This window comes from Malania oleifera, chromosome 13 (genome assembly GCF_029873635.1).
Source record: "Malania oleifera isolate guangnan ecotype guangnan chromosome 13, ASM2987363v1, whole genome shotgun sequence".
In the NCBI taxonomy this organism is placed as follows: Eukaryota; Viridiplantae; Streptophyta; class Magnoliopsida; order Santalales; family Ximeniaceae; genus Malania; species Malania oleifera.
The window spans coordinates 3046129-3071784 of record NC_080429.1 but is presented as its reverse complement, the minus strand read 5'-3'; the positions used below and the strand labels follow the sequence as shown (position 1 = coordinate 3071784).

The 25656-nt window shown below is 36.0% G+C and overlaps 1 protein-coding gene and 2 non-coding genes across 7 annotated transcripts; 2 read left to right on the top strand and 1 right to left on the bottom strand.

Annotated features, from left to right (window-relative positions):
- The first annotated feature begins 1256 nt into the window (after positions 1 to 1256).
- Positions 1257 to 1465, top strand: LOC131147057 (small nucleolar RNA U3). The gene has a single exon (XR_009134587.1). It is a non-coding gene; the product is annotated as a small nucleolar RNA U3 (small nucleolar RNA).
- Positions 1466 to 2998: 1533 nt separating this feature from the next.
- LOC131147054 (small nucleolar RNA U3) lies at positions 2999 to 3214 on the top strand. Its single transcript, XR_009134584.1, has one exon. It is a non-coding gene; the product is annotated as a small nucleolar RNA U3 (small nucleolar RNA).
- An 892-nt stretch (positions 3215 to 4106) lies between these two features.
- LOC131146188 (nuclear intron maturase 4, mitochondrial) lies at positions 4107 to 24213 on the bottom strand. 5 transcript variants are annotated; one of them, XM_058095581.1, is made up of 6 exons: positions 23953 to 24196; positions 11181 to 11355; positions 8004 to 10484; positions 7606 to 7674; positions 5446 to 5552; positions 4107 to 4720 (listed from the first exon to the last, which is right to left on the bottom strand). In XM_058095581.1, the coding sequence occupies exons 2-3, from the start codon at positions 11287 to 11289 to the stop codon at positions 8185 to 8187; spliced, it is 2409 nt and encodes an 802-aa protein (XP_057951564.1). In that variant the 5' UTR covers positions 11290 to 11355; positions 23953 to 24196; the 3' UTR covers positions 4107 to 4720; positions 5446 to 5552; positions 7606 to 7674; positions 8004 to 8184. The 5 variants fall into 5 exon arrangements, with proteins under 5 accessions (XP_057951564.1, XP_057951561.1, XP_057951563.1 ...); XM_058095578.1 differs by having other exon boundaries at positions 23339 to 24136; XM_058095580.1 differs by lacking the exon at positions 7606 to 7674 and adding an exon at positions 23339 to 23627 and having other exon boundaries at positions 23953 to 24136.
- Positions 24214 to 25656: the final 1443 nt, after the last annotated feature.

Here is a 25656-nt window from a genome sequence, read left to right as displayed (position 1 = left end):
ACCACCTATCCCAAAAAATTATGACTTGTTTTTTTTCTAAGTATCTTATTATACTTGAAGGTTTTTGTGATTCTTATTGGAGTACTTTGTCATGTATGGAATCTTAATTAGGGTTTCCACCTTCCCAATATTTGCCATGTCTCTTGGGCTTCTTGTCCAATGCTTTGCATGCACTCATCACAGTACTCTTGAGATTTGGTGTTCTTAAATTTCAAAATCTGCATTAATTTTTTAAACGATTTTGATTATTATATTATATCACCGGGTGAAAAGAAAATTACTCTCATATCCTTATTTTGAATGAAATTCTAAGCAATTCTAAATGATATTACTTTATTTATTATATAAAAATATTACGTAAAAAAAGAAGAAGAAGAAGAAGGATATTGATAGAACTCACTTAGGCCCTCTTTGGAATAGTAAGGAAAAAAAAAGTAAAATATCTTATTTTCATGTTTGGTTACCAAGAAATAACAAAGAAAATAAAAATTATATAAAATTTATGAACAAAACTTTGATTTTATATATCATTAATATTTGATTTTTCCTAATTTTTAGTCATATTATTTAAGTTTGAAGAGCAAAGGGGTGGACCCATTATTTCAATTTTGTTCGTATTTAGCAATTAAAGAAAGTAAAAGAAAATAAAATACATGACAAATCAATGCACAAAATTTCTACTTTTTAAATTAAATTCAATTTTTAAAATTTTTAATCACATTAGAATATATTTTTATTTTCATTAATATTAGATATGGAGAGAAAATAGAATGAAAAATGAATTCCCTTTTAATTTTTTTTTCCAATTTAAATGAGATCTAAAATAAATTTTTTTATTTTTTATTTTTTATTTTTTGTTTTCGATTTTTAGTATGCTCGACTCATGCAAGCATGTGATGAAATGAGATGGGCATTTTAGAAACAATGGCAGAAGGCAGCAGCTAAACTATATGGACGCCCATACATTTGAACGGATAAACCAAGACCAGCAATCGAGGCTTAGAGAAAGCTTAAGAGCAGAAATTTGGAGAAGATTGGTCTTACCTAGCCTGGGTTACAGAGTGAAATCATTACTCCCTCGCACACAGTAATGATTCCGAAGGATGTCTTGAGAGACGTTTTGAAATGACAAAGTACCCAGAAACACATTCGAAATGGATTGCACAAGAGTGAACAGTGGAAATGTCAAATCCCACATCGGAGCTTTAAGGAGTTTATGTGTTGTTTATATTCTGGTGCTACCCACCTTCCGGAGCACGACCTTACTTGAACAGGATCTGTTCTATAGGCTCGTACCTCTATGTCCTTGAACGCTAAGTAGACAGGAATCTAAGTCTGGTGGATGAAACATGACCGTGTAATCAGAGCGTGATTAATAGTTGCACGGTCAGCCTGATCGTTGCGGCTGCAGAGGATCGTTCTCGATCAGCTTGTCTGGTTGGGATGATCATGCGGTATGCAAATTCCACCAAATTTCTTTAATCAATTAAATTTTTTAGTTAACACAATTACCTAATTGGCCGTATCCAACCAAATCAACTTTTTAAATAATTCGATTAGTCAAATTTTGATCAAATAAATTTAGAATTAATTATAAAAATAAAATATGATTGCAATTTTTTTTTGTGGTCTCCAAAATCTTACCTCAATTTTCCTATGTACAAGAAAATGGGTTAATGATCAAACACTGATCTCCGAGAACCCAAAGCAAGGTTAGGATACCAAAAATAACAATAATAATAATAAATAAATAAATAAGAGTAAGAGATTTATGGACGATCGATTTCAATTTTTGATTTTAACCAAATAAAAGCATGACAACAACATTAAGGGAAACCTAATAAATCATGAAAAACAACAGAAATTCAATCGGAACTCAAGTTATAAAACTTAGTCAATCATGTTTGTACTATGAAATTTTCGAAACAATCCAAGAGCAGCTTGATACTCAAATTGCCAAGAATTTGGCCAAAAAAGATGAATTCGTCCTATGCATCCCATGCGAGAAATTCGAAAACAAAGACGCCATTAATGTTTGTTTTGCATTCAATGATATAATATCATATGGGGTGATGACATGATAATTCTATAGTAATACATGGTAAATTTCATCAACAATCATCCCTCATTCCTTCCAAAATTCAGTAGTCTTAGTGCATTTTTATATTATTATTTGATTTATTATCTTCAAAAAGAGCCCGTATCTTAGAATGGATTATGTATCTACATTTAATTACGTCACTCATTCTAGCACGTGCATTAGTAATCGATAAATACATAAACATACCCGCCCGCCAATGTATTGCCATCCATCCCTTCCTCCTCCCCCCACCAAAAGATAAATAAACACTGTAATGAGATGGGCCTTGACAGTTCCAAGAGAGCCGAGTTTCAGAGTGTTGAGCAACAAATCTTGGAACTGCAAGATTTCGAATAAATGTCGGTACCACCTGGGCCTCGACTCATGCAAGCATGAGATGAAATAAGACGGGCATTTTACAAACAATGGCACAAGGCAGCAGCTAAGCCATGTGAAAATATTGACAGCACAGAATATCAAATCCAGCAGCGGCATTCCTAGATGCATAATAATCGAACATGGAACTCAATTAGACAGACCCATTTGAGTAGGTATGTACCTTAACACTACTGAAAAGCACTTGTGGTCCTTAGCTGAACCCAGCAAAGCCACACATTTGAACAGATAAACTTAACCAAGACCAGCAATCGAGGCTTAGAGAAAGCTTAAAAGCAGAAATATGGAGAAGATTGGTCTTACCTAGCCTGCGACAGAGAGTGAAATCATTACCCGCTCGCACAGCAGTACTGACTCTGAAACTTTCGATGTCGTGAGAGACTTTCTAAAATGACGAAGTACCCCAGAAAAACATTCAAAATTGATTGCATAAGAGTGAACAGTAAAAATGTCAAATCCCACATCGGAACTCTAAAGAGTTAATGTGTTGTTTATATTCTGGTGCTACGCGACTGTAGGAGCACGACCTTACTTGAACAGGATCTGTTCTATAGGCTCGTACCTCTGTATCCTTGATTACTAAGGAGACAGGAATCACAGTCTGGTGGATGAATTATGACCGTGTGATCAGAGCGTGATTAATGGTTGCACGATCAGCCTAGATCGTTGCGGCTGCGGAGGATCGTTCTCGATCAGGTTCGATCTGATCGGGATGGTCACGCGGTTGTCTGACAGACCCTTCAACCCCTTTTGTGTTTTCCCCTTTTTGCAAAAAATTTACAAAATAGTATCTCAAATGAAAAAAAATTAGGGTCTGTATAATTTAATTTAGGGATTAAAGCGGGTCAACTCAAGCCTACTAATAAGCTACTTAAGTTTAAATTGTTTTACTCAAACTCAAGTAGAGTTCAAACTGCTCGAGTAATTTAACGAGCTAAATTTGAATTTTATAATATCACTTTTGAGCCTAATTAAACTTTTGTAATTTTATTATTTTTTTATATTATATAAGTCATTTAATATATACCTTGTACATATATATATATATATATAATATTGTTTTTATATTCTTATAACCGAATTGAACTTGAATTTTTGAAAACTTGAAATCAAGTCGAATCTGAGTTCAGTAAAAATTGATCAATGAAATTTTAGTTAGTTTTTGAATTCAATATTTTCGAATTGAGTTTGTGTATCCCATTATGTAAACTAGAAGTTGACTCCGCTCAACTCAACACAAATACACTCCTATTTCAATTAACTGAATCAAAATGTTCATCGAATCAAATTTTGACCCATACAATTACAATCGCTAAATATCTTACTTAGCATTAGAGACTCGTTTAATTTAGAATATAGCTATTCATTGAAATAAGATGTAATATAATTTGAATATTGAGAATCAAGGAAATAATTCTACCTTATATATTCCTAATTAATTCATTTAATACATAATAAGAAATGAATAGACATCCCCATGACAAAATTTAAGAAATAGTCATTCCTCATCTATTTCTTGTTTGACACTCAAAAAATGTTTCGCATTGTCATTTACTTTATAAACAACATATTTTTTATCTAACTAAATGTAACTAACCTACCAAATTAATCCAATTCCTAAAAATAGACATTTCAAGAACCAAACTTATCATTAGAGATTTATGAGCAAGCCTTCAATGTTGAGTAATGGAAGACATATTAAAGGAACATTTGATTATCTCTCAACAGGTAGAGTTAATCACATACACCCACAAGTGAAACAAATTGATGCAAATCAAAAAGGTACAAGCAATTAAATTACATTGATTTGGAAAAGTATTACAAATTTAGTAATGATAAATCGTCATTGCAGTTTTGTTCCTTGGCTGAACTCTCCAAGTATTGGTTTGGCAGTAGCATGAATTTCTTCAACAAAGGCACTGAGAGTCTGTTTGGGTGGAGAGAAGTGAACAGAAAATGAGAAAAGAAATGAGTTTCTATTCACTGCTCTTATTTGGTTTAAATAAATGCAGAGAAAATATTTTTTTTCTTTCCCTTTTAAAAAGGTCAGTTTTTTCTGCCCCTTTACCACATTCCCCTAGGTCACCTCTCATAAAACCAACTAATCTGGGAATAAAACCAGTTTCTTTTCCTCTACTATCATAAGTTTTTCTTTTTCTGTTTTTCCTCTTTTTGCATTTCTTGCCGACCAAACAGACCGTAAATAGTGATCCAAAAAATCTTGCCTCAGCTGCCTCAAAATGCCTATACCAGTACAAGAAAATGGGTAAATGATCAAACACAGATCTCCGAGAAGCCAAAGCAAGGTCAGGATATAATAATAATAATAATAATAAATAAATAAATGAAGGCAGGCAGCTTGACACTCAAATTGCCAAGAATTTGGTCAACAAGACGAATTCGCCCTCTGTATCCCATGCGAAAAATTCGAAAACAAAAATGCCATTAATGGTTTGCTTTGCATTCAATGATATATATGCGGTGATGGCATGATGACACTATAATAATAATACATGGTAAAGTTTATCAACAATCATCCCTCTTTCCTTCCAAAATTCAGTAGTAAGAAATGTGATCAGTCAAATGTGGTTTGCGTTGGTATTTCATTGGTATTGCTTTATCCTGGGAAAGAAAAAAAAAAAAAAATAGGCTGTAATATTTTTACACTTATGCCTAAAACAACACAGATGAACAGGAATGCTAATTCAAGTAATTCTAGTAAAAGCATATAAGGGTTAGAAATTATTGAAATTTCTAAAATGAAAGGATTTTAAATTGGATTGTTTTCTCTTATCTTCAGAGAAAAAGGAAAAAATTAAGCATGAACTTGCACAGATGGATTTCTCCTGTAATCTGACATCTAACTTAGGCTAGGGGAACTGCAGTGCAGTTGACAATAAAAATGATAAAGAATTTAGTCAGCCACTATAAATGAAGCAGCAGAGAAGTTGAGAATCAGGAATCACCACCTTCTCATCAACAGTTGAGTCAGCGTAGAGATCTTCAAAGTTTCTTTGTTAGACCCATAATCAACCTCTCAGACACAAGGGTAAATTTCCCAGGTCTCAAAATCATCCTGCACAAGGAATAGTAATAGATAAATACACATAAACATAACCGACCACCAATAGTTCCAAACATTATGTCACTGCCATAAATATTCTAGAATTCCTGAAATGGCATCATGCATGACAGGGCCTTCTTGAATTTTCGAAGAGTGGAATTACCTAAATCAACCTCATTTTAAACTGCCTTTTTCCATAGCTAATCATAGCTAGTTTTGGAATTACCACTGCTTTATTACTTTTATGAAATTCACACACTCTCTCTCTCTCTCTCTCTCATTGAATGGGATAATTCAGGATTTTCTAGAAGTAGCAAAATCACATAAATGCATGTGCTTTTTTCCTATTGATAAAAAATGCTGGTAACAATGATTCGATATTGAATAGAAGCTTCTCAGTAAATAAACTACGGTTAAGCATCAAATAGTTTGGAAATAAATAATAGTGGAGAAGATAGACGCCAAAAAGAGCATGCAGGATCACCTAGTTTACCCTCCATTTTGATTCCAACTATTTTTCTGAAAAACAGCCATTTTTCCAACTATTTTTCGTTCCTTCATATTTTTCAGACCAAACAGAATCATAATACATTACAAATTGAAATTGAATCACTCATCAGCAAATGACATCCAATCCGTATATATTGAAATATTTGGCAATAAATGACTTCAAAATAATCAAATTTAATAGATTAAATAAACTTGCGCTCCATTTGGAGGCAACTGGTACCATCTTAAACCAGAGCAGACACAAGGGCAAATGTTGACCCTTGAAGATTCAGCCATTACTCTTCAACCAAATAAGCCAAATCACAACAAAAGTAGAATTACTCCACTAATTTCTACTCTCTTGTACCTTACCATGAAAACCGCAACTCGATCATAAGATTTCTCAAAATCCAATTCAAACACTAAACGCTTCTCATTCTTTCTCTTTGAATCCTCCACAACCTCATTAGGCACTAGAACATTATATAAAGACTGCCTCTCCCCCCGGCCCCCAAAAAAAAGAATTCTGAATGCTAGAAATAGTATTAGCCGAAACAACACTTCATCTATCAGCGAGAACCTCGGTAATAACCTTCCAAACACAAGCAACCAAGCTATTAGGACTAAAATCTTTTACTCTAGGGTAATATAGAGAAATCTCTTTTCTTTTCTTTTTTGTTTTGGAGAACTAGGGTAATAAAGATGAAATTCATGCTCTTCCTAACGCAGAAATCTTAGACTAATACCCTTTCACCACATTCCAACATTCCTGGAAAAAAGCCATTGCATACCCATTAGGCCCTGAAGGCTGAGGGCTTTATCCCTTTTTGTCCCAAAAATGGCTCTCCTGATCTCCACCTCCTCCCTAAAACTTAAAAGGTTTCTCCAATCACACAGCCTTATCCCCAGAGATGGGTTCCAATCTAAACCCTCAATCATAGACCTAAAATCACAGTCCTTTGAAGAAATACTTTTATAAAAGTCTGCAATGATATTAACAGACAAACTAGGATATTAAACAATCTCCCTATTACTCATCTCCAACTCCTTAACGAAATTCATTCATCATTTTACTACTCACCACCCTGTGAAAGAATCTAGTTGCACTCCCTTCCTTCACCCACTTTAGCCTAGTTCTCTAGTTGCACTTTATGTTCTCTCAGAATAGTTGAACTCTTCACATGAAGGATTTGAAAAGTTTGTAATTTTCACTAGGGACATAGAATGAAGAAGCTGTCCAATTGCACCTTCACACTGATCAGAAGGGCAGTATAATTTAGCCATCAGTTCTCAAAGTTGGCATGCTCATGAGAACTTCTGGAATCGTGTTTTATGCAGCGTCGTCTATCAAAGTATTATTCCATTAACTGCTCTTCGCTCTTCTATACCCATTTTTCTTTCATGATATTTTATCAACAACATTTCGCAAACACACTGCACTCGAGAAAAAGATTTTACCACTTCACATTATATGCAGGATTTCAAAGATGAGCAAATAACTGCAATCCTCTCAAAGTACTGACTAAGAACATAATCTAAATATAAAAATTGACGAAAGGAAATGTTAGATTACCACCTTACTTAAAATCTTGAGCTATTAGGTTGTAGGCCAACAATGTATATCAAGCTTGAACATTCCCTCAGCCTGAGTGCACGTGAAGAGATAAACATATGATAAATAACGTCTATTACAGGGACTGCAATAATTTTTTAAACACCACACAATAGACGCAGGCAACAAGACTCGAACCAAGGCCAGCTTTGATACCATGGTAGATTACCACTTAACAGCTTAAGCTATAAGGTTGTGGGCTAACAATGTATATCAAGCTTTACAGGAAATGATGCTAATACATTTTAAAGAGAAATGAATCCGAATTCTGTAAATAGATTGAGGTAGTAAGTTATAAGGTTCTCCATGTTTACTACCATTAAAAGGCAGAAATAGATGCATCAAATGTTAAAAATTTGCACCTGGACTTGCTGAAGTAGCAGCATCAACTGTCAAGCTTTTGCATGCTGGACCCTTTAAAATGGGAATGCAAAACAGAATTCCTTGGACATCAAAACCATCTTCAGATTTCTACAGAAGGGAATGGACAAAATGATGGGCATCCCACTGCTTAAATAAGGTTGCAAGTGAAGCGAATAGCTCTCATTTCCAGGAACCAAACTCAATAGACTGAAGTGATATATCACCAAGATACAGATCTCTTAAATGCTGTTTGCACAGCCCAATTCTCCTTTTATTTAAGCTAGGATGGATACAACTCGAGAAACCAGTTTTCCAACCTGGAAACTTCTGCCTTTCCATAACATGAAGGGTGTAAACACTTGGTGCGGCAGCCAAGCAGCCGATAACAAAACAAGTGCAAGGTCGTGATTGGCTCACCATCCTTGCCAGAGATAGCAGACACAAGCCACTGGAAGAAATCCCATATGTTAATGCCTCATCATTATCACAAGCTAGAGAATCTGGTGTCTCATTCACCATCTCTTGCTCTATCTCTTGGGTACACGGGATTCTACTCAGTTCTGATTCAAACCGTTTCTCTACCTCAGTTTCATGCATTCGAAATTTTGCCGCTAGCGTACGGATGCAAGACTTCCTTAATTGACCCAATATAATGCACTTCACCTCATCAAAGTTGTCACACTCATGGTACCATCTAAGCCATCGACGAACAATACCTGAAAACCAGTCAATAATCTGGATATTATCTTGCAAAATAAGCACAGAAGATGCACGAGGGTATCCTTCGGCATTGGTCAACCCATATCGTAACAGACGTTTGTTTATGCCATTGATAGGTGCAATAATCTCAGTAGAACTGGCAGCTTGGGTAGAAGAGCTGGGATTGGGCAAAAGTGCAAGAGTTAAAGCTGTTTCAGAAGCTATATATTCTTCTGCTCGCTTTTGAAATTCATAAAAGGAGTCCCTTAGTTCTTGGGGGAGAGCCGGTTCTGCAATATATTTAGATAAAATAACTTCCTCATTATTTGCAGCTTTAGCATTCATGTCTTGCATCCATATCTTCATTAAGAACTTGTACCAGTGATCTGTTTCCATCCCAGCTTTACGAAAACAGGAAATTTGACTCAATAAAGAGGTATTATCGGCCAAATGCTTTATCTCTGACTCTTTGACCTTTTTCAAACCATGGGCTAGCCATTTCTTCCCAACTCTAACTGTGCCAGCATCCCAAGCCTCTTGTTTCTGGGAAGCAAATAGCTGAACTTTATCTTTCAATTTGTGAACAGCTCTAACAGCAGGACTTTCTTTAACAGTTCTTCTCACCAAACATCCAAGAAATCGAACCCCATGAGGTCCATCACATGGTAATATCTCAGTTTGAGTGTCAACATCCAGGTGAAGAGAGTTTAGCATATAATTCTGAATCTCAGACTTGAATTTCAAAGCAGCATCTTTGGGACCTGAAATAGCAAAAAATATCTCATCCATGAAGCGACAGGCATGTGCTCTAAAATCAGAGTTCTCTTCAGTTGGGCATTTGACATTAGAGCCTTTCAACTGTCTCCTAAACCAGCTGCGCAACTTGGGGAGAGAACCACTTTGATCAATATGAGAAGCCTCACTAAGAGCTTCGTAACTCATTGACATCCTGTAAAATTCAGAGTCAAAGAGGTCAAGGTATATATTCATCAAAACAGGGGATAACACACCTTCTTGTGGAAGGCCGTGACCTTTTGGGAAACCTCCAAACTCCAAATTGAGCACCTGCGCATCAAACATGCTTCGAATGACAGCATACAAAGCAGGGTCTTCTATCTTATCCTCCATTGTGGAAATTAGTTCAGCAAGGATGCAATCGTCAGTCTTTTTGCTTACAGGCAATGTGAACCACCAATCAGGATTGCGGATCTCTTTACGAATATACTTCAAAGCAGAAAGCTGCCCCCTTCCACTTCGACAGCCATGTGAAATCTTAGAAAAGTGGGGCCTATAAACAACTTCCAAAACTATTCTAATGGATTCTTGAATAACCTTCAACTTTAAATTAGGAAGGACCAGGACTTCTTTTCTTGCACCTTTTGTTGATATAGAGAAGGTATTCTCATTAACATCAAAGGTCCCACTTGAGAGCTCTTCTGCCATGGACTCAAAACATATGGCATCACTTTTGCATGCTAAGTCAACATTTGAGTTGAGTCGAATACAATTATAAGCATCCTGAAGAGTTTTAGGATTGGTGATCACCTTTTTCATAAGGTCTTGAAACTTCCCATTCACATACTGTTCCTTCACCCGCTTCTTTATTCGTAGTTCAACTAACCTTTTAAGCTCCATTCGGGTACAAGTTTTTTTCTCATCAAGATAAGAAGCTTCCTCAACAAGAAAGGCTAAGTTCTGCGCTAGTGTCATTTTACCAACATCCTTATCATTGTCACCATTGACCCTTCCAAGGGTAGAATAAGCTGGAGATACTTGCCTACCTGTCAAGAGGAATGCCAGCCTTCAATTAAATAGAAGATCAGGACAGCAGAAGCTACAATTACTAATTATATTTAGGAACTACAGTTATAGATGATCACTTCATGAAAACATAGGCTTATCAGGCATCTCATTAATGAGTCGTTAATCAGTACGGTGGAATTCAAACAACTGGTGAGATAAAGGAGTCCTGACACATGTGAAATTGAGTTATAAGCATAAAATTTATTTCCACAACATTTGGAGGTGAACAACATCATTTGGAAGTTGGAGCAAACTGATTTAAGAGAAAACAGACAGGTTAGATTTGATAGAAAACAAATAATAATTAATTAGATTCACATTAAATGGCTATAATATACTGACAGAACCAACATTTACCACTGGTTCACTATTTTCAAAATTCATATTCATAGTGACGCAACCAATGTTTTATGCTGGTTGTTTCCTTAATCAGACCTCTCCAAAGTTTTCAGATCAGGCATGCAAACAATATATGATTCTAAACGGGCAATACCATAGTTAAATATTTTAAACTATCCATTTTCATGATTCTATACTTGTGAAACACAAACTAATTCCAGCAGATCTGTTAACAAAGACGCATTATTCCTTAATAAATGTCCACAGGCCAGATACTATAGTATATGGTTTCAAAGTTAGATGCCTGAGAAGGTGCAATTTGAGTCAGAGCTTACCTATGCCAATCATGAACAACGACTCAACTCTAGTAAGGTTCACTTTATGCAGTATGGAACGTTCTAGCAAGTTTCCTCTACAAACTCTTTGAAAGCCTCCAAATCTCATTTTCTTGAGATTCAAGAAGTTAAATCTTCATCAACACTCATATTTCTTCAGGTAAGTCCAGCATAACTTCAAAGAGATGAACAATGAAAGCACCATGAGTGTATAGATACAAAATTATTCATATCACATTATCACTGAAGTAATGTACAATGCAAATTATGAAACACATGAAACAAGAAAAATATTTAACTGACCTCTCAATACAGCAGATGTATGCTAGATTCTAGAATAACATAATTCAAGTGAGCAACTTCTTGAGCACATTCCACATCAAAATGAGTGGCATATATTAATTCATACTTTCTTTTTATGTGTGTATGTGTGCTTGCATGTTATGAGAAGTGCTTCACACCATGTTAATCACAAAACTACAGTTAACTACTGAAATTATATGCTAAAATTGCATGGTAAATTAGGTGCAAGACAACAAATGGTGAAAATTAGTCATTTAGGTGCACGATACCATCACAAGTTTGGCAATAGCAAGCAGCTTGCCAAATTAGCAGTCGGTTTAAAATTTGAACTCCAAGGCAATTTTAAGGGTGCCCCATGACCTTAGTGAGTTCCATTTTAATGGCTCATAAAACTTCTTGTTTTGCAAACTAGTTAAATAGTATATATCAACCAAGGTCAGCCAACTAGTGAAGCTTGAAAGAAGCTCTACATATAACATATGGATGGGCAGTGGGAGCACATCTGGTTGGAAACTTGCATGATTTGAACACTAGAAACAAGCTTTATATTGATAAACTTATTATTATAATTGACTCATAAATTATCAACCATTAAGCAAACAGGTACTTGGAAGTATTTATAAAGTCATAGCAATAACTGATGAAAAAAATCATAAAATTAACAGCTGACCTTCTTGGACAGATATATTGCCATCCATCCCTTCCCCCCCCCCCCCCAATCCCCACCAAAACATAAATAAAAATGTTCAAATTTCAAATAAATATAGGTACCACCTGGGCATTGAGTTAAATGAGAAGGGCATTTTACAAACAATGGCACACGGCTAAACTATATGAAAATATTGACAGCACAAAATATCAAATACAGCAGCACCATTCCTAGATGCATAATAATCGAAAATGGAACTCAATTAGACAGACCCATTTGAGTGTGTACCTTAACACTACTAAAAAGCACTTGCAGTCCTTAGATGAACCTAGCAAACCAGTGAATTTTATTTATAAAAAAAAAAAAAAAAACACCCACACATTTGAGAACATATAAAGCAAGACCAGCAATTGAGGCTTAGAGAAAGCTAAAAAGAAAAAATTTGGAGAAGATTGGTCTGAACTAGCCTAGGACAAAGAGTGAAATCATTACTCTCCCTCTCTCTTTCTCTCTCTCCCTTTTGCTTGAGAGGGGGGGGGGGGGGGAGGGGCAGGAGATGGAGATGGAGAGACTTTTCTGAAGCTTTAGATGTCGTGAGAGACTTCTTGAAATGACAAAGTACCCCAGAAAAACTTTCAAAATTGATTGCAGCAAGCATGTGCTTTGCTTTATGTTGAATAGTGGCTCATTTCCAGAAGCTCACAATTGTTGAACTTAAGGTTGCCATGAAAGTCTTCAATGATGGGCTAGTTTTCAATGATGGGTGAAGGGTTGGTGTAATAGTAAATAGGTTGTTGTAATAGTGTTTTTCTCTACCCTATATAAACTCACGACTTCCATTTGTAAAACCATCCCAGAATTGCCTTCTTTCTTAGGCACATTCTCTCCTCTCTCTTTGTAATATTTATGCAATAGAGAAATATTAATTGGTAGTGTCCGAGGATGTCAAGTATAGTTGTAGTGATATATTGTGCTAATTACGTGTCTAAGGAAAATTCTGTCTAGGAAAGTGAAACTTAAGCGGTCCATTGTGACCCCTAACTTCCTTGGGAATTTACCTAATATAATATAGCACAATCATCCACTCTCTATTCACTTGTGCAATAGTAAACTAGGTGAAGCTAGGTGGAATAATCCCGAATTTCACAACAATTGGTATCAGAGCCAAGGTTATTCTTAGTATGCTCTGTGGTTGCAGCTTAGTCTAATCTTTCACATCAGAAAAGTTTCCCTTGGGCTATTGACATTCCGTATCGGTAGCTATTGAATAGAATTTATGGCAGAGATGGCAGACGAGACAAAGATATCCACATCAGAGGTGGCAAATAGCACAAAAACATCCACATCGAACTCATCTATTCTGGCAAGAACTACTGTGACAAATGCCAGATTTGCAGTGAAGATTTTTGACGCACCAGTCATTTTGGTATGTGGCAAAGTGAGGTTCTAGATGCTATTTTTCAGTAAGGTCTAGACATTGCCATTGAAGAAGAGAAACCAAAAGATGTCGAGAAGAAAGAATGGGGGACCATCAATCGGTTAGCATGTGGTACAATTCGATCGTGTCTTTCAAGAGAGCAAAAGTATGCATTCTTTAAAGAAACTTCTGCAAATAAGTTGTGGAAGGCACTGGAAGAAAAGATTTTGAAGAAAAGTTGTCAGAACAAACTCCATATGAAGAAGAGACCATTTGCTTCACTTATGTCCTGGGTACTACTATGAATGATCATATCATCAACTTTAAAAGGTTAGTTACTGATATAGTTAATCTGGATAAGACTTTTAAAGATGAAGACCTGACTTTGATGTTGTTGGGATCCCTTCTTGAGGAGTTTGAGTTTCTTGAAACTACTCTACTCCATGGAAATGATAAAGTGTCTCTTAGCGAGGTTTGTGCTGCTTTGTACAGCTATGAATTGAGGAAGAAGGACAAGCTTAAAAGCACAAGTAGAGCCAACGAGGCTCTAGTAGTTAGAGGTCGTTCACAAAGCCATAATAGAAGAAAGAAACAGAAATCTAAGTCAAGGTCTAGACCAAACAAAGATGAATGTGCCTTTCTGTCGAGAAAAAGGGTACTGGAAAAAAGACTGTTTGAAGCTAAAGAATAAAGGCAAACCTGATAAAGGAAAGGTCGTCTCAAATGTGACTGAGTACGAAGATGGAGGCTCAAATCTTTCACTTGCTGTTACGCCATCAACTAGTTCTTCCTGTATATGGCTACTAGATTCAAATGTAGCCATCATATGTGTCCCAATCGGGATTGGTTCTTTGATTTTAAAGAACTAGAAGATAGAGTCGTCTACACAGCAAATGATATCCCTCTTACCACACATAGGATTGGTTCAGTCTGCTTGAGAAATCAAGATGGATCAATCAAAATATGACGGACGTTAGATATGTACCAAGTTTGATGAAGAATCTTATTTTTGTGGGAACCCTAGAATCAAAGGGATTCAAAGTAACAGCAAAAAACGGAGTCATGAAGATCATTTTTGGTGCACTCGTGGTAATCAAGGGAATTCAGAAGAACAATAACTTGTATTACTATCAAGGTCATACAGTTATTGGGACGACAGCAACAATTTCTAATGATGATAAGGAAATAAAAGCAACCAGGTTATGACAAATACGCTTGGGGCATGCAGGTGAAAAATCCTTGAGACTTCTTGCAAATCAAGGATTATATTAAAGGGAACAAAGATCTGCAAGCTAGATTTCCGTGAACATTGTATCAAAGGGAAGCAGGCAATAGTGAAATTTGGTACTACAATCCATGATACCAAGGGTATTTTGGATTATATTCACCTTGATGAGTGGGGACCAAAAAAGACAAGTTCATTGGGAGGAAAACACTACTATGTGACCTTTGTTGACGATTTTTCCCAAAGAGTATGGGTATATACTATGAAAACTAAGGATGAAGTGTTGGGAGTCTTCCTCAAATGGAAAAATATGATGGCAACTCAAACAAGCAGAAGGATCAAGCGCCTCCGTACAGATAATGGTGGAGAGTATAGAAGTGATCCATTTCTTAAAGTCTGTGAAGAAGAAGGTATTATAAGACACTTCATAGTGAGAAATACACCACAACAAAATGGAGTGGCAGAACGTATGAACCGAACATTGTTGGAGAAGGTTCGATGTATGTTGTCCAATGTTGGGTTGGGCAGAGAATTTTGGGCCAAGGCTGTAACATGTCTGCCACCTCATCAACCGCCTACCATCTACTGCTATTGGTGGTAAAACACCAATGGAGAAATCGTTTGGAAAGTCTGCTACAGATTATGATTCCTTACATATATTTGGTTCCACTGCCTACTATCATGTCAAGGAATCAAAGTTGGATCCGAGGGCTAAGAAAGCAATCTTTATGGGAATCACCTCTAAAGAAAAGGGATATCGCCTTTGGTGTCCAGAAACCAAGAAGATAATCTTCAGCAAGGATGTTACCTTTAATGAATCTACCTTTCATCTACTTAATAGCTAGCTATTGTCAGGTATAGTTGTAGTGATATATTGTGCTAATTATGTTGAAAATTTTGTCTAGGAAAGTGAGACTTAAGCAGTCCATTGTGACCTCCCACTTTCCTAAGAATTTACCTGGTGTAGTTTAGCACAATCATTCACTATCTATTCACCTGTGCAATAGTAAACTAAGTGAAGCTAGGTTGAATAATCCCAAGCTTCACAACAATTGGTATCAGAGCCAAGGTTATTCTTAGTATGCTCAATGGTTGCAGCTTAGTCCGATCTTAAACATCTGAAAAGTTTCCCTTGGGCTATTGGCATTCCGCATCAACACTTTCTAGGAAATCTAGTTTGTAGGTCTTTGCTCTCTTTAATAATCCTTGATTTGTAAAAAGTCTCAAGGATTTTTCATCTGCATGCCCTAAGTGTATATGCCATAACCTGGTTACTTCTATTTTCTTATCATCAGTAGAAACTGTTGCTGCCATCCCAATAATTGTACAATCTTGATAGTGATGCAAGTTATTGTTCTTACGAATTCCCTTGATTACCACGAGTTCACCAGAGATGATCTTCATGACTCCGTTTTCTGCTGTTACTTTGAACCCCTTTGATTCTAGGGTTCCCACAGAAATAAGATTTTTCATCAAACTTGGTACATATCTAACGTCCGTCAATATTTTGATTGATCCATCTTGATTCCTCAAATGGATTGAACCAATCCATGTGTGGTAACTGGTAAAAGAGATAACATTTGCTGTGTAGACGACTCCATCTTCTAGTTCTTTAAATCAAAGAACCAATCCCGATTGGGACACATATGATGGCTACATCCAGAATCTAGTTGCCATATACAGGAAGAACTAGTTGACGACACAACAGCAAGTGAAAGATCTGAGCCTCCATCTTCGTACTCAGTCACATTTGAGACGGTCTTTCCTTTATCAGGTTTGCCTTTATTCTTTAGCTTCGATTAGTCTTTCTTCCAGTGCCTTTTTTCCCGACAAAAGGCACATTCATCTTTGTTTGTTCTGGACCTTGACTTGGATTTCTCTTTCTTTCTTCTAATATGGCTTTGTGAACGGTCTCTAACTACTCGAACCTCGTTGGCTCTACTTGTGCTTTCAAGCTTATCCTTCTTCCTCAATTTATAGCTCTACAAAGTAGCACAAACCTCGCTAAGAGACACTTTATCCTTTCCATGGAGTAGAGTAGTTTCAAGAAACTCAAACTCCTCAAAAAGGGATCCCAACAACATCAAAGTCAGGTCTTCATCTTTTAAAGTCTCATCCAGATTAACTAGATCAGTAACCAACCTATTAAAGTTGGTGATATGATCATTCATAGTGGTACTCGAGACATAAGTAAAGCGAAATAGTTTCTTCTTCATACGGAGTTTGTTCTGACAACTTTTCTTCAAAAACTTGTCCTTTAATGTCTTCAAAAACTTATTTGCAGAAGTTTCCTTACAGAATGCATATTTTTGCTCTCTTGAAAGACACAATCAAACTGTACCACATGCTAACCGATTGATGGTCCCCCATTCTTTCTTCTCAATATCTTCTGGTTTCTCTTCTTTAATGGCAATGTCTAGACATTGTTGAAAAAGAGCGTCTAGAACCTCACTTTACCGCATACCAAAATGACCGTTGCCGTAAAAAATCTCCACTGCAAATCTAGTATTTGTCACAATAGTTCTTGCCAGAATAGGCGAGTTTGATGTGGATGTTTATGTGCTATCTTCCACCTCTAATGTGGATATCTTTGTGTCGTTTGCCATCTCCACCATAAATGCTATTCAATAGCTGCCGATGCGGAAAGCCAATAGCCCAAGGGAAACTTTTTTGATGTAGAAGATCGGACTAAGTTGCAACCACAGAGCATACTAAGAAAACCTTGGCTCTGAAATCAATTGTCGTGAAGCTTGGGATTATTCAACCTAGCTTCACCTAGTTTACTATTGCACAGGTGAATAGAGAGTGAATGATTGTACTAAATTACACCAGGTAAATTCCCAAGGAAGTAAGGAGTCACAATGGACTGCTTAAGTCCCACTTTGCTAGATAGAATTTTCCTTAGACACGTAATTAGCACAATATATCACTACAACTATACCCGATAATAGCTAACTATTGAATAGATGAAAGGAAGAACACCAGAATTTAACGATATTCGGCTAATTGTGCCTACGTACTCGGACACTACCAACTAATATTTCTCTATTACAGAAATATTACATAGAGAGAAGAGAGAATGTGCCTAAGAGAGAAGTAGGCAACTCTGGGATGGTTTTACAAATGGAAGTGGTGGGTTTATATAAGGTAGAGAATAACACTATTATAACAACCCATTTACTATTACACCAACCCTTCACCCACCTGTGAAGATCCCACCATTGAAGACTTTCATGGCAACCTCAAGTTCAATAATGGCGAGCTTCTGGAGATGAGCCACTATTCAACAAATTTCCATCTTGGCTAAATTTCATCTCTTAAAATCTCTCATGAATTCCATAGTGTCTTCAAACGCGCTTGTAGGCCAATCTTTCAATTTTCAACAATGTTGATCAAGTTCAAGTAATGTCGAAACTTGACCGCAGTCGCTATTTTTGTCATCATATCAATAGGATTCTTAGTGGTTCAAATCTTCTGGATTACCACTCCACCTTCTTCTAGAATATCTCGTACAAAGTGATATCGAACATTGATGTGTTTTGCCATTGAATGGTAGACTTGCTTCTTTTCTAGATGGATTGCACTTTGGCTATCACAATGTACCTTGATGTGCTTCTGTCCAATTCCCAATTCTTTCATCAATCTTTGAAGCCAAATTGACTTCTTCATAGCCTCTGTGACTACCATATACTGTGCCTCTGTAGTGGACAAAGCAACTGTTGACTGTAGAGTAGACCTCCAACTAACCGAAGCTTTTGCAAGAGTAAATACATAGCCAGTAGTTGACCGACGCTTATCTAAATCACTAGCGTAGTCAGAATCACAATATCTAACAATATTATGACCATCTTGCTTATCTTGCTCAAATATCAGTACATCTACAATATACAGAATGTATCGTAGAATCTATTTCACAGCTTGCCAATGTTCATTTCCATGATCAAGCATATACCTATTCACAACTCCAATAGCTTGTGAAACATCAGGCCTTGTACACACCATGACATACATCAAGCTACCAACAGCACTTGAATACGGCACTTTTGACATGTATTCTCGTTCTGCTTCAATTTTTGAAAACATAGATGCATTTAGCTTGAAATGAGGAGCAAGTGGAGTACTAATAGGTTTTGACTTCTCATTCATGCCAAAACGCTTCAATACTTTCCTCAAATATTGTTTTTGAGTCAAACAAAACCTCCCTAATTTCCTATCTCTATTATCTCCATATCGAGAGTCTTCTTTGCTTTGCCTAGATCCTTCATCTCGAACTCCCTAATCAACTGAGCCTTCAGTTTGTTAATTTTTGTCGGACTCTTGGAGGCTATCAACATATCATCAACATAGAGAAGAAGATATATGTAAGATCTATCTTGTAGCTTGCAAAAATACACACAATGATCATATTTGCTTCTTTTATACTTTTGCCCCATCATAAACTTGTTAAATCGTTTGTACCACTGTCTTGGAGATTGCTTTAATACATACAATGATTTTTCAAGTTTGCACACCATATTTTCTTTTCCAGCAACTTTGAAACCTCCTGACTAAGTCATGTAGATTTCCTCTTCCAAGTCTCCATGTAAAGAAGCAGTTTTACATCCAATTGAACTAGTTCCATATCCAATTTTGCTACCAAAGCTAATAAGATTATAATGGAGGAATGCTTTACTACTTGAGAAAATATCTCATTGTAATCAATTCCCTCCGTCTATACGTAGCCTTTAGCCACCAACCTTGCTTTGTAGCGAACACTATTCTTGTTAAGAAATCTATCTTTCTTTTTATATACCCATTTGCACCCAATTGCCTTGTTTCCCTTTGGAAGACTAACTAGCTTCCGTGTCTAATTCTTATGAAGGAACTGCATTTCTTCATTCATGGCTCCCCTCCACTTTTCTTCTTTTGAACTTTGGATTGCTTCATTTTAAGTGACAAGAGTATTGTCGTTTGCAATTGGAGATGCGTAAGCCGCCATGTCAACAAAGCGAGCAAGCTTTCTAATTTTTCTCTTTGGCATACTCAATGCAATAGATTCATGTTGTTGTGGAGGTTCTTGGGTTGAAACCTCTTCTTCAAGTGACTCTTCTTCTACTATAGGAGAGTCTTTTGTCTTTTCATTTGCTGGGAAAACAATTCTTCTATAAACTCCACCTGTTTTGGAGCACCATCTGTTTGCTCAACACTTTCTGTTGTCAACTTTTTTAAAAAGTAGATTCATTAAAGGTAACATCCCTGCTGAAGATTATCTTCTTTGTTTATGGACACCAAAGACGATATTTCTTTTCTCCAGAGGTGATCCCCATAAAGATTGCTTTCTTAGCACTCAGATCCAGCTTTGATTCCTTAACATTATAGTAGGCAGTGGAATCAAATAAATGTAAGGAATCATAATCTGTAGCAAGCTTTCCAAACCATTTCTCCAATGGTGATTTACCATCAATAGCAGTAGATGGTAGGCAGTTGATGAGGTGGCAGACATATGTTACAGCCTCAACCCAAAATTCTCTGCCCAACCCAGCATTAGACAACATACACCGAATCTTCTCCAACAACGTTCGATTCATACATTCTACCACTCCATTCTGTTGTGGTGTATTCCTCACTGTGAAGTGTCGTATAATATCTTCTTCTTCGCAGACTTTAAGAAATGGATCATTTCTCTACTCTCCACCATTATCCATATAGAGGCGCTTGATCCTTCTGCTTGTTTGAGTTTTTACCATATTTTTCCATTTGAGAAAAACTCCCGACACTTCATCCTTAGTTTTCATAGTATACACCCATACTCTTCAAGAAAAATCGTCAACAAAGGTCACATAGAAGGGAAAGAAGGCAATTGGGTACAAATGGGTAAATACAAAGAAAGATGGATTTCCTAACAATAATAGTGTTCGCTACAAAGCAAGGTTAGTGGCTAAAGGCTACGCACAAACGGAGGGAATTGATTACAATAAGATATTTTCTCCAGTAGTATAGCATTCCTCCATTAGAATCTTATTGGTTTTGATAGCAAAATTGGATATGGAACTAGTTCAATTGGATGTAAAAACTGTTTTTTTACAAGGAGACTTGGAAGAGGAAATCTACATGACTCAGCCAGGAGGTTTCAAAGTTGCTGGAAAAGAAAATATGGTGTGTAAACTTGAAAAATCGTTGTATGGATTAAAGCAATCCCCAAGGCAGTGGTACAAACAATTTGACAAGTTTATGATAGGGCAAAAGTACTAAAGAAGCAAATATGATCACTGTGTGTATTTTCACAAGCTACAAGATAGATCTTACATATATCTTCTTCTCTATGTTGATGATATGTTGATAGCCTCCAAGAGTCGGACAGAAATTAATAAACTGAAGGCTCATTTGAACAGGTAGTTTGAGATAAATAATCTAGGCGAAGCAAAGAAGATTCTCGATATGGAGATAAGTAGAGATAGGAAATTGGGGAGACTTTGTTTAACTCAAAAACAATATTTAAGGAAAGTACTGGAGCGTTTTGGCATGAATGAGAAGTAAAAACCTATTAGTTTTCCGCTTGCTCCTCATTTCAAGTTGAATGCATCTATGTATCCAAAAATTGAAACAAAACAAGAATACATGTCAAAAGTACCGTATTCAAGTGTTGTTGGTAGCTTGATGTATGTCATGATGTGTACAAGGCCCGATATTTCACAAGTTGTTGGAGTTGTGAGCAGGTATATGCATGATCCTGGAAAGGAAAATTGGCAAGCTGAGAAAAGGATTCTACGATACATTCTATATATCGTAGATGTTGGACTGATATTTGAGCAAAATAAGCAAGATGGTCATAGTATTGTTGGATACTGTGATTCTGACTACGCCAGTGCTTTAGATAACTTTACTTTTGCAAAAGCTCCGATTAGTTGGAGGTCTACTCGATAGTCAACAGTTGCTTTGTTCACTACATAGGCAGATTATATGGCAGTCACAAAGGCTGTAAAAGAGGCAATTTGGCTTTAAGGATTGATAAAAGAATTGGAAATTTGACAGAAGCACATCAAAGTGCATTGTGATAGCCAAAGTGTAATCCATCTAACAAAGAATCAAGTCTACCATACAAGGACAAAGCACATCGACATTCGATATCACCTTGTACGAGAAATTCTGAAAGATGGCGGAGTAGTAATCCAGAAAATTCGAACCATTGAGAATCTTGCTGATATGATGACAAAAGTAGTGGCTGCGGTCAAGTTTCAACATTACTTGAACTTGATCAACATTGTGAAAATTGAAAGATTGGTGCTACAAGCGCGTTTGAAGACACTATGGAATCCACGAGAGATTTTAAGAGATGAAATTTCGCCAAGATGGAGATTTGTTGAATAGTGGTTTATTTCCAGAAGCTCACCATTATTAAGCTTGAGGTTGTCATGGAAGTCTTCAATGGTGGGCTAGTCTTCAATGGCGGATAAAGGGTTCGTGTGATAGTAAAGGGGTTGTTGTAATAGTGTTATTCTCTACCCTATATAAACTCACCACTTCCATTTGTAAAACCATCCCAAAATTGCCTACTTCTCTTTTAGGCACATTCTCTCTTCTCTCTCTTTGTAATATTTCTACAATAGAGAAGTATTAGTTGGTAGTTTCCGAGGATATAGGCACAATTAGCCGAACCTTGTTAAATTCTGGTATTCTTCCTTTCATCTATTCAATAGTTAGCTATTGTCAGGTATAGTTGTAGTGATATATTGTACTAATTACGTGTCTAAGGAAAATTCTATCTAGGAAAGTGGAACTTAAGCGGTCCATTGTGACCCCCCACTTCCCTGACAATTTGTCTGGTATAATTTAATACAATCATTCACTCTCTATTCACCTGTATAATAGTAAACTAGGTGAAGCTAGGTGAAGCTAGGTGAAATAATCTCAATCTTCACAACGCTTTAGGATGGTAGTTGCTTATTAAGGTAATAGTATTAGCACATGCAATATGCATGCTATGTGGGCAACCAAACTTCTTTTGTCACACATTATCATTTGTCAGGTATATTTAAATTAATAAGTCTAACGTTATTATTTTTTGTATATATTTCTATACTTAAGTGTGTGATATAAAGAAGTTCAGTTGAAGGCAGAGCACAAATTGTGTGTGCTAGTATCTTAATAGACAACCATCACCCAATGATGTAGGACGGTACTAGAATTCAGCGACAAATGAAGGAAGAAAAAGAAATGAGGAAGAAGAAGAAGAAGAAGAAGAATAGCACGAACCTGCGGGGGAGCGAGAGAGACATAGGGGGAGACTGCAATATGATTCAAACAATAGTTGTACATCCACTAGCATGTCCAACACTTAAACCACTAATATAACTAACATATGTTTACAAATATGACCCAACTAAACATATAATTACAAATACTAAAAGAAGTCACTAAAAAATACAAAGAAGTCCTCCATACACATATTTCCTACACCTTCTTCAGCCTACAGCTAAAATCTGTGTGCCGAATGGGCAGCCTAGGGGATATATGTGTTCCTCCATCACCCAAAAGCAATAAATAATAAAAAAGGAGTGCAGGATCAATGGCAATAGACTTGTAACTTGTAAGGTCTTGAAGCTGGCAACATGAAGGAATTGTGGACACTTATACTTTCTTGAAGCCGACCACTAACACAATCATACACGGCTGACTAACACGAACACAACCATGTGGAAGAAATGTGACACAAATTTTCATATAAACATTTCAACAAACGCCTTGGCTTCATATCAACATTTCAACAAACAATTTGGCCACAGGATCACAGCTTCATTCGCAGTAACGCAAGCATGCACATCTCTCAGCTTCTTTCGCAGTAACACAATCATACACATCTCTCTCTCTCTCTCTCTGGCCATGCAAACAGTAAAATTTAGGAAAACCCCAAGTTTGTTATGAATTGACAGTAGTACAGAGTGAAATGAAATATATGCAAGAATGTGCCATTGAAAGAGGGATTCCCAGAACTTAGAAACCGGAATTATTCTGGGGACTGCTTTCGATTTTATCCCCGCCAGCGTGATCGCGGTCGGCCCGTTTAAACGCCGTCACCAGCGAGCTTCCCAACAACGACCCAATTCCCAAAACAATTCTCCCTATCTCTGTCACTCAGCTGGAAAGAGAAACAGCTAAAAGGAACAGAATCAATTGCACAAGAAAGGAAGACACCAAGTACCTGAACCAAAACGTAATGCTTTGTGATTTGCAGTAGTCCCAATGAATTTCATAAACGAAATCAGTACAGAAGAAAAAGAAGAAGAATGAATGGATGGATGAGGAAGAGAAATTATTGGTGAAAACTTGAAAAGTGATTGAGATTTGAACATGGGAACTGCAAAGATGGAGATTGGGCAGTTGATTCTGAAACGGGGAGTGAGTGTAGATTGGAAAGGAGTGGAGAGATACAATTGTCATCTTACGGTGGAGTTATGGCCCCGTTTCAAACTTTTACGATATTTTAATTTTTAAATATTTTAAATTTTAAAAATAAATAGCTGTAAATAAGATGCACAAGAGTTGAAAAAATACGTCCTTTATTAAGATAACAGTCAAAAATTGAAATTCAGCTGTTTTATATTCAAATTCAATTCTTATTTATTTTCATTTTTTTATAAATTAGGTTGAGTTTTATATTTGTTCGGCTTTTAGGATTTTCCCAGTATTAATTCATCTATATTAATTAAAAGCATGTTGAATGATGTGAGCATTTGTCATTTCAAATTCACGTGTCAACATTTGTTGAATATAATGATATGAATATTACTTGTTCATTTACTCAATTGCTAACATAGGCGCGTTTATTATACTATGCATTTAAAGTGTCTTACTATTTGTGTCAAGGAATAGAACAAGGGGCTTTCAAAAAAGGAGGCGCACGAGAGTCTGCTATTCCTTTCAAAGAATAGAGTAAGGGGCAAACATAGAGATTAGTGCTATTGAGCATTACTCATTAATTGATAGTTTATATTAACTTTTAATGTTAAAAATCAATAACTTTGATTATAGCCTTATAAAAATATTCTAATTCAACAATGTGCAGAAACACTCATCTTACATTATATATTTTTTCGACAATCTATCCTACTTGTGAGTTTCAAACACTTTTTCAAATATAGATGTCATTACTTGTCATGTAACCAATTATGAGTCATTATTTAACTATTGAAAAAATCATAAATTTATGGGAATTCACTCATCTATATTATTAGGATTTATAAAATCCACAACTCGAAGTCAGTAATTGTAAGAAAGACATGCATAAGCAACCAAACCCAATTTGAACTCTCATAAGTAAGCCTAATTTACTCTTTTGCCTTACTTGTCTCAAATTGAATTTCATGTGTCTTCCAATTAATCTTGATTTTCTTACCCTAACTCGATCTATTTGAATTTACTTGCTATATATAGATGATTCTTATATGCATGATTGAATTCAAAACCTAATAATTTAAATATTTCAAATCAAGTTGATGTTCACTCATGTATGTCAAATCTACATGAAGACTTCCCCTGCCCTAACATATATTAAAATTGTTTTATTCAAATATATTTCACCTTCATTTATATTTTGTTTGATGATTTCTTTAAGCATTAATTTGATATTTTATGTGAAGGTAAAACCAAAAAATAGAGTGACTTACTTGCATTGGGTTGACTAACGAATGTTATTTTTTTTTTTCATGTTTCTCTCAAATCTTATTTGGTGTTTTTATTGTATAGGGAAATCTTTGAAGTAAATACAGGCACTAAAGTACAACAATGGTAGCACAGATAACATATTAAATTTTAAGGTAAAGACATTTTTTTTTTTTTTTTCACTTTTAGGTCTCCGTTTGAAATTCATAAAATATTAAAAAATATATATAAAGGAATTCTCATT

Bases quoted from the DNA above. Each gene is read 5' to 3' on its own strand.
- LOC131146188 (XM_058095582.1), bottom strand. From the start codon at position 11,289: ATGAGATTTGGAGGCTTTCAAAGAGTTTGTAGAGGAAACTTGCTAGAA. The intron at 10,485-11,180 runs GTAAGCTCTGAC...TCCTCTTGACAG, and splicing joins GTTGTTCATGATTGGCATAG to GTAGGCAAGTATCTCCAGCT.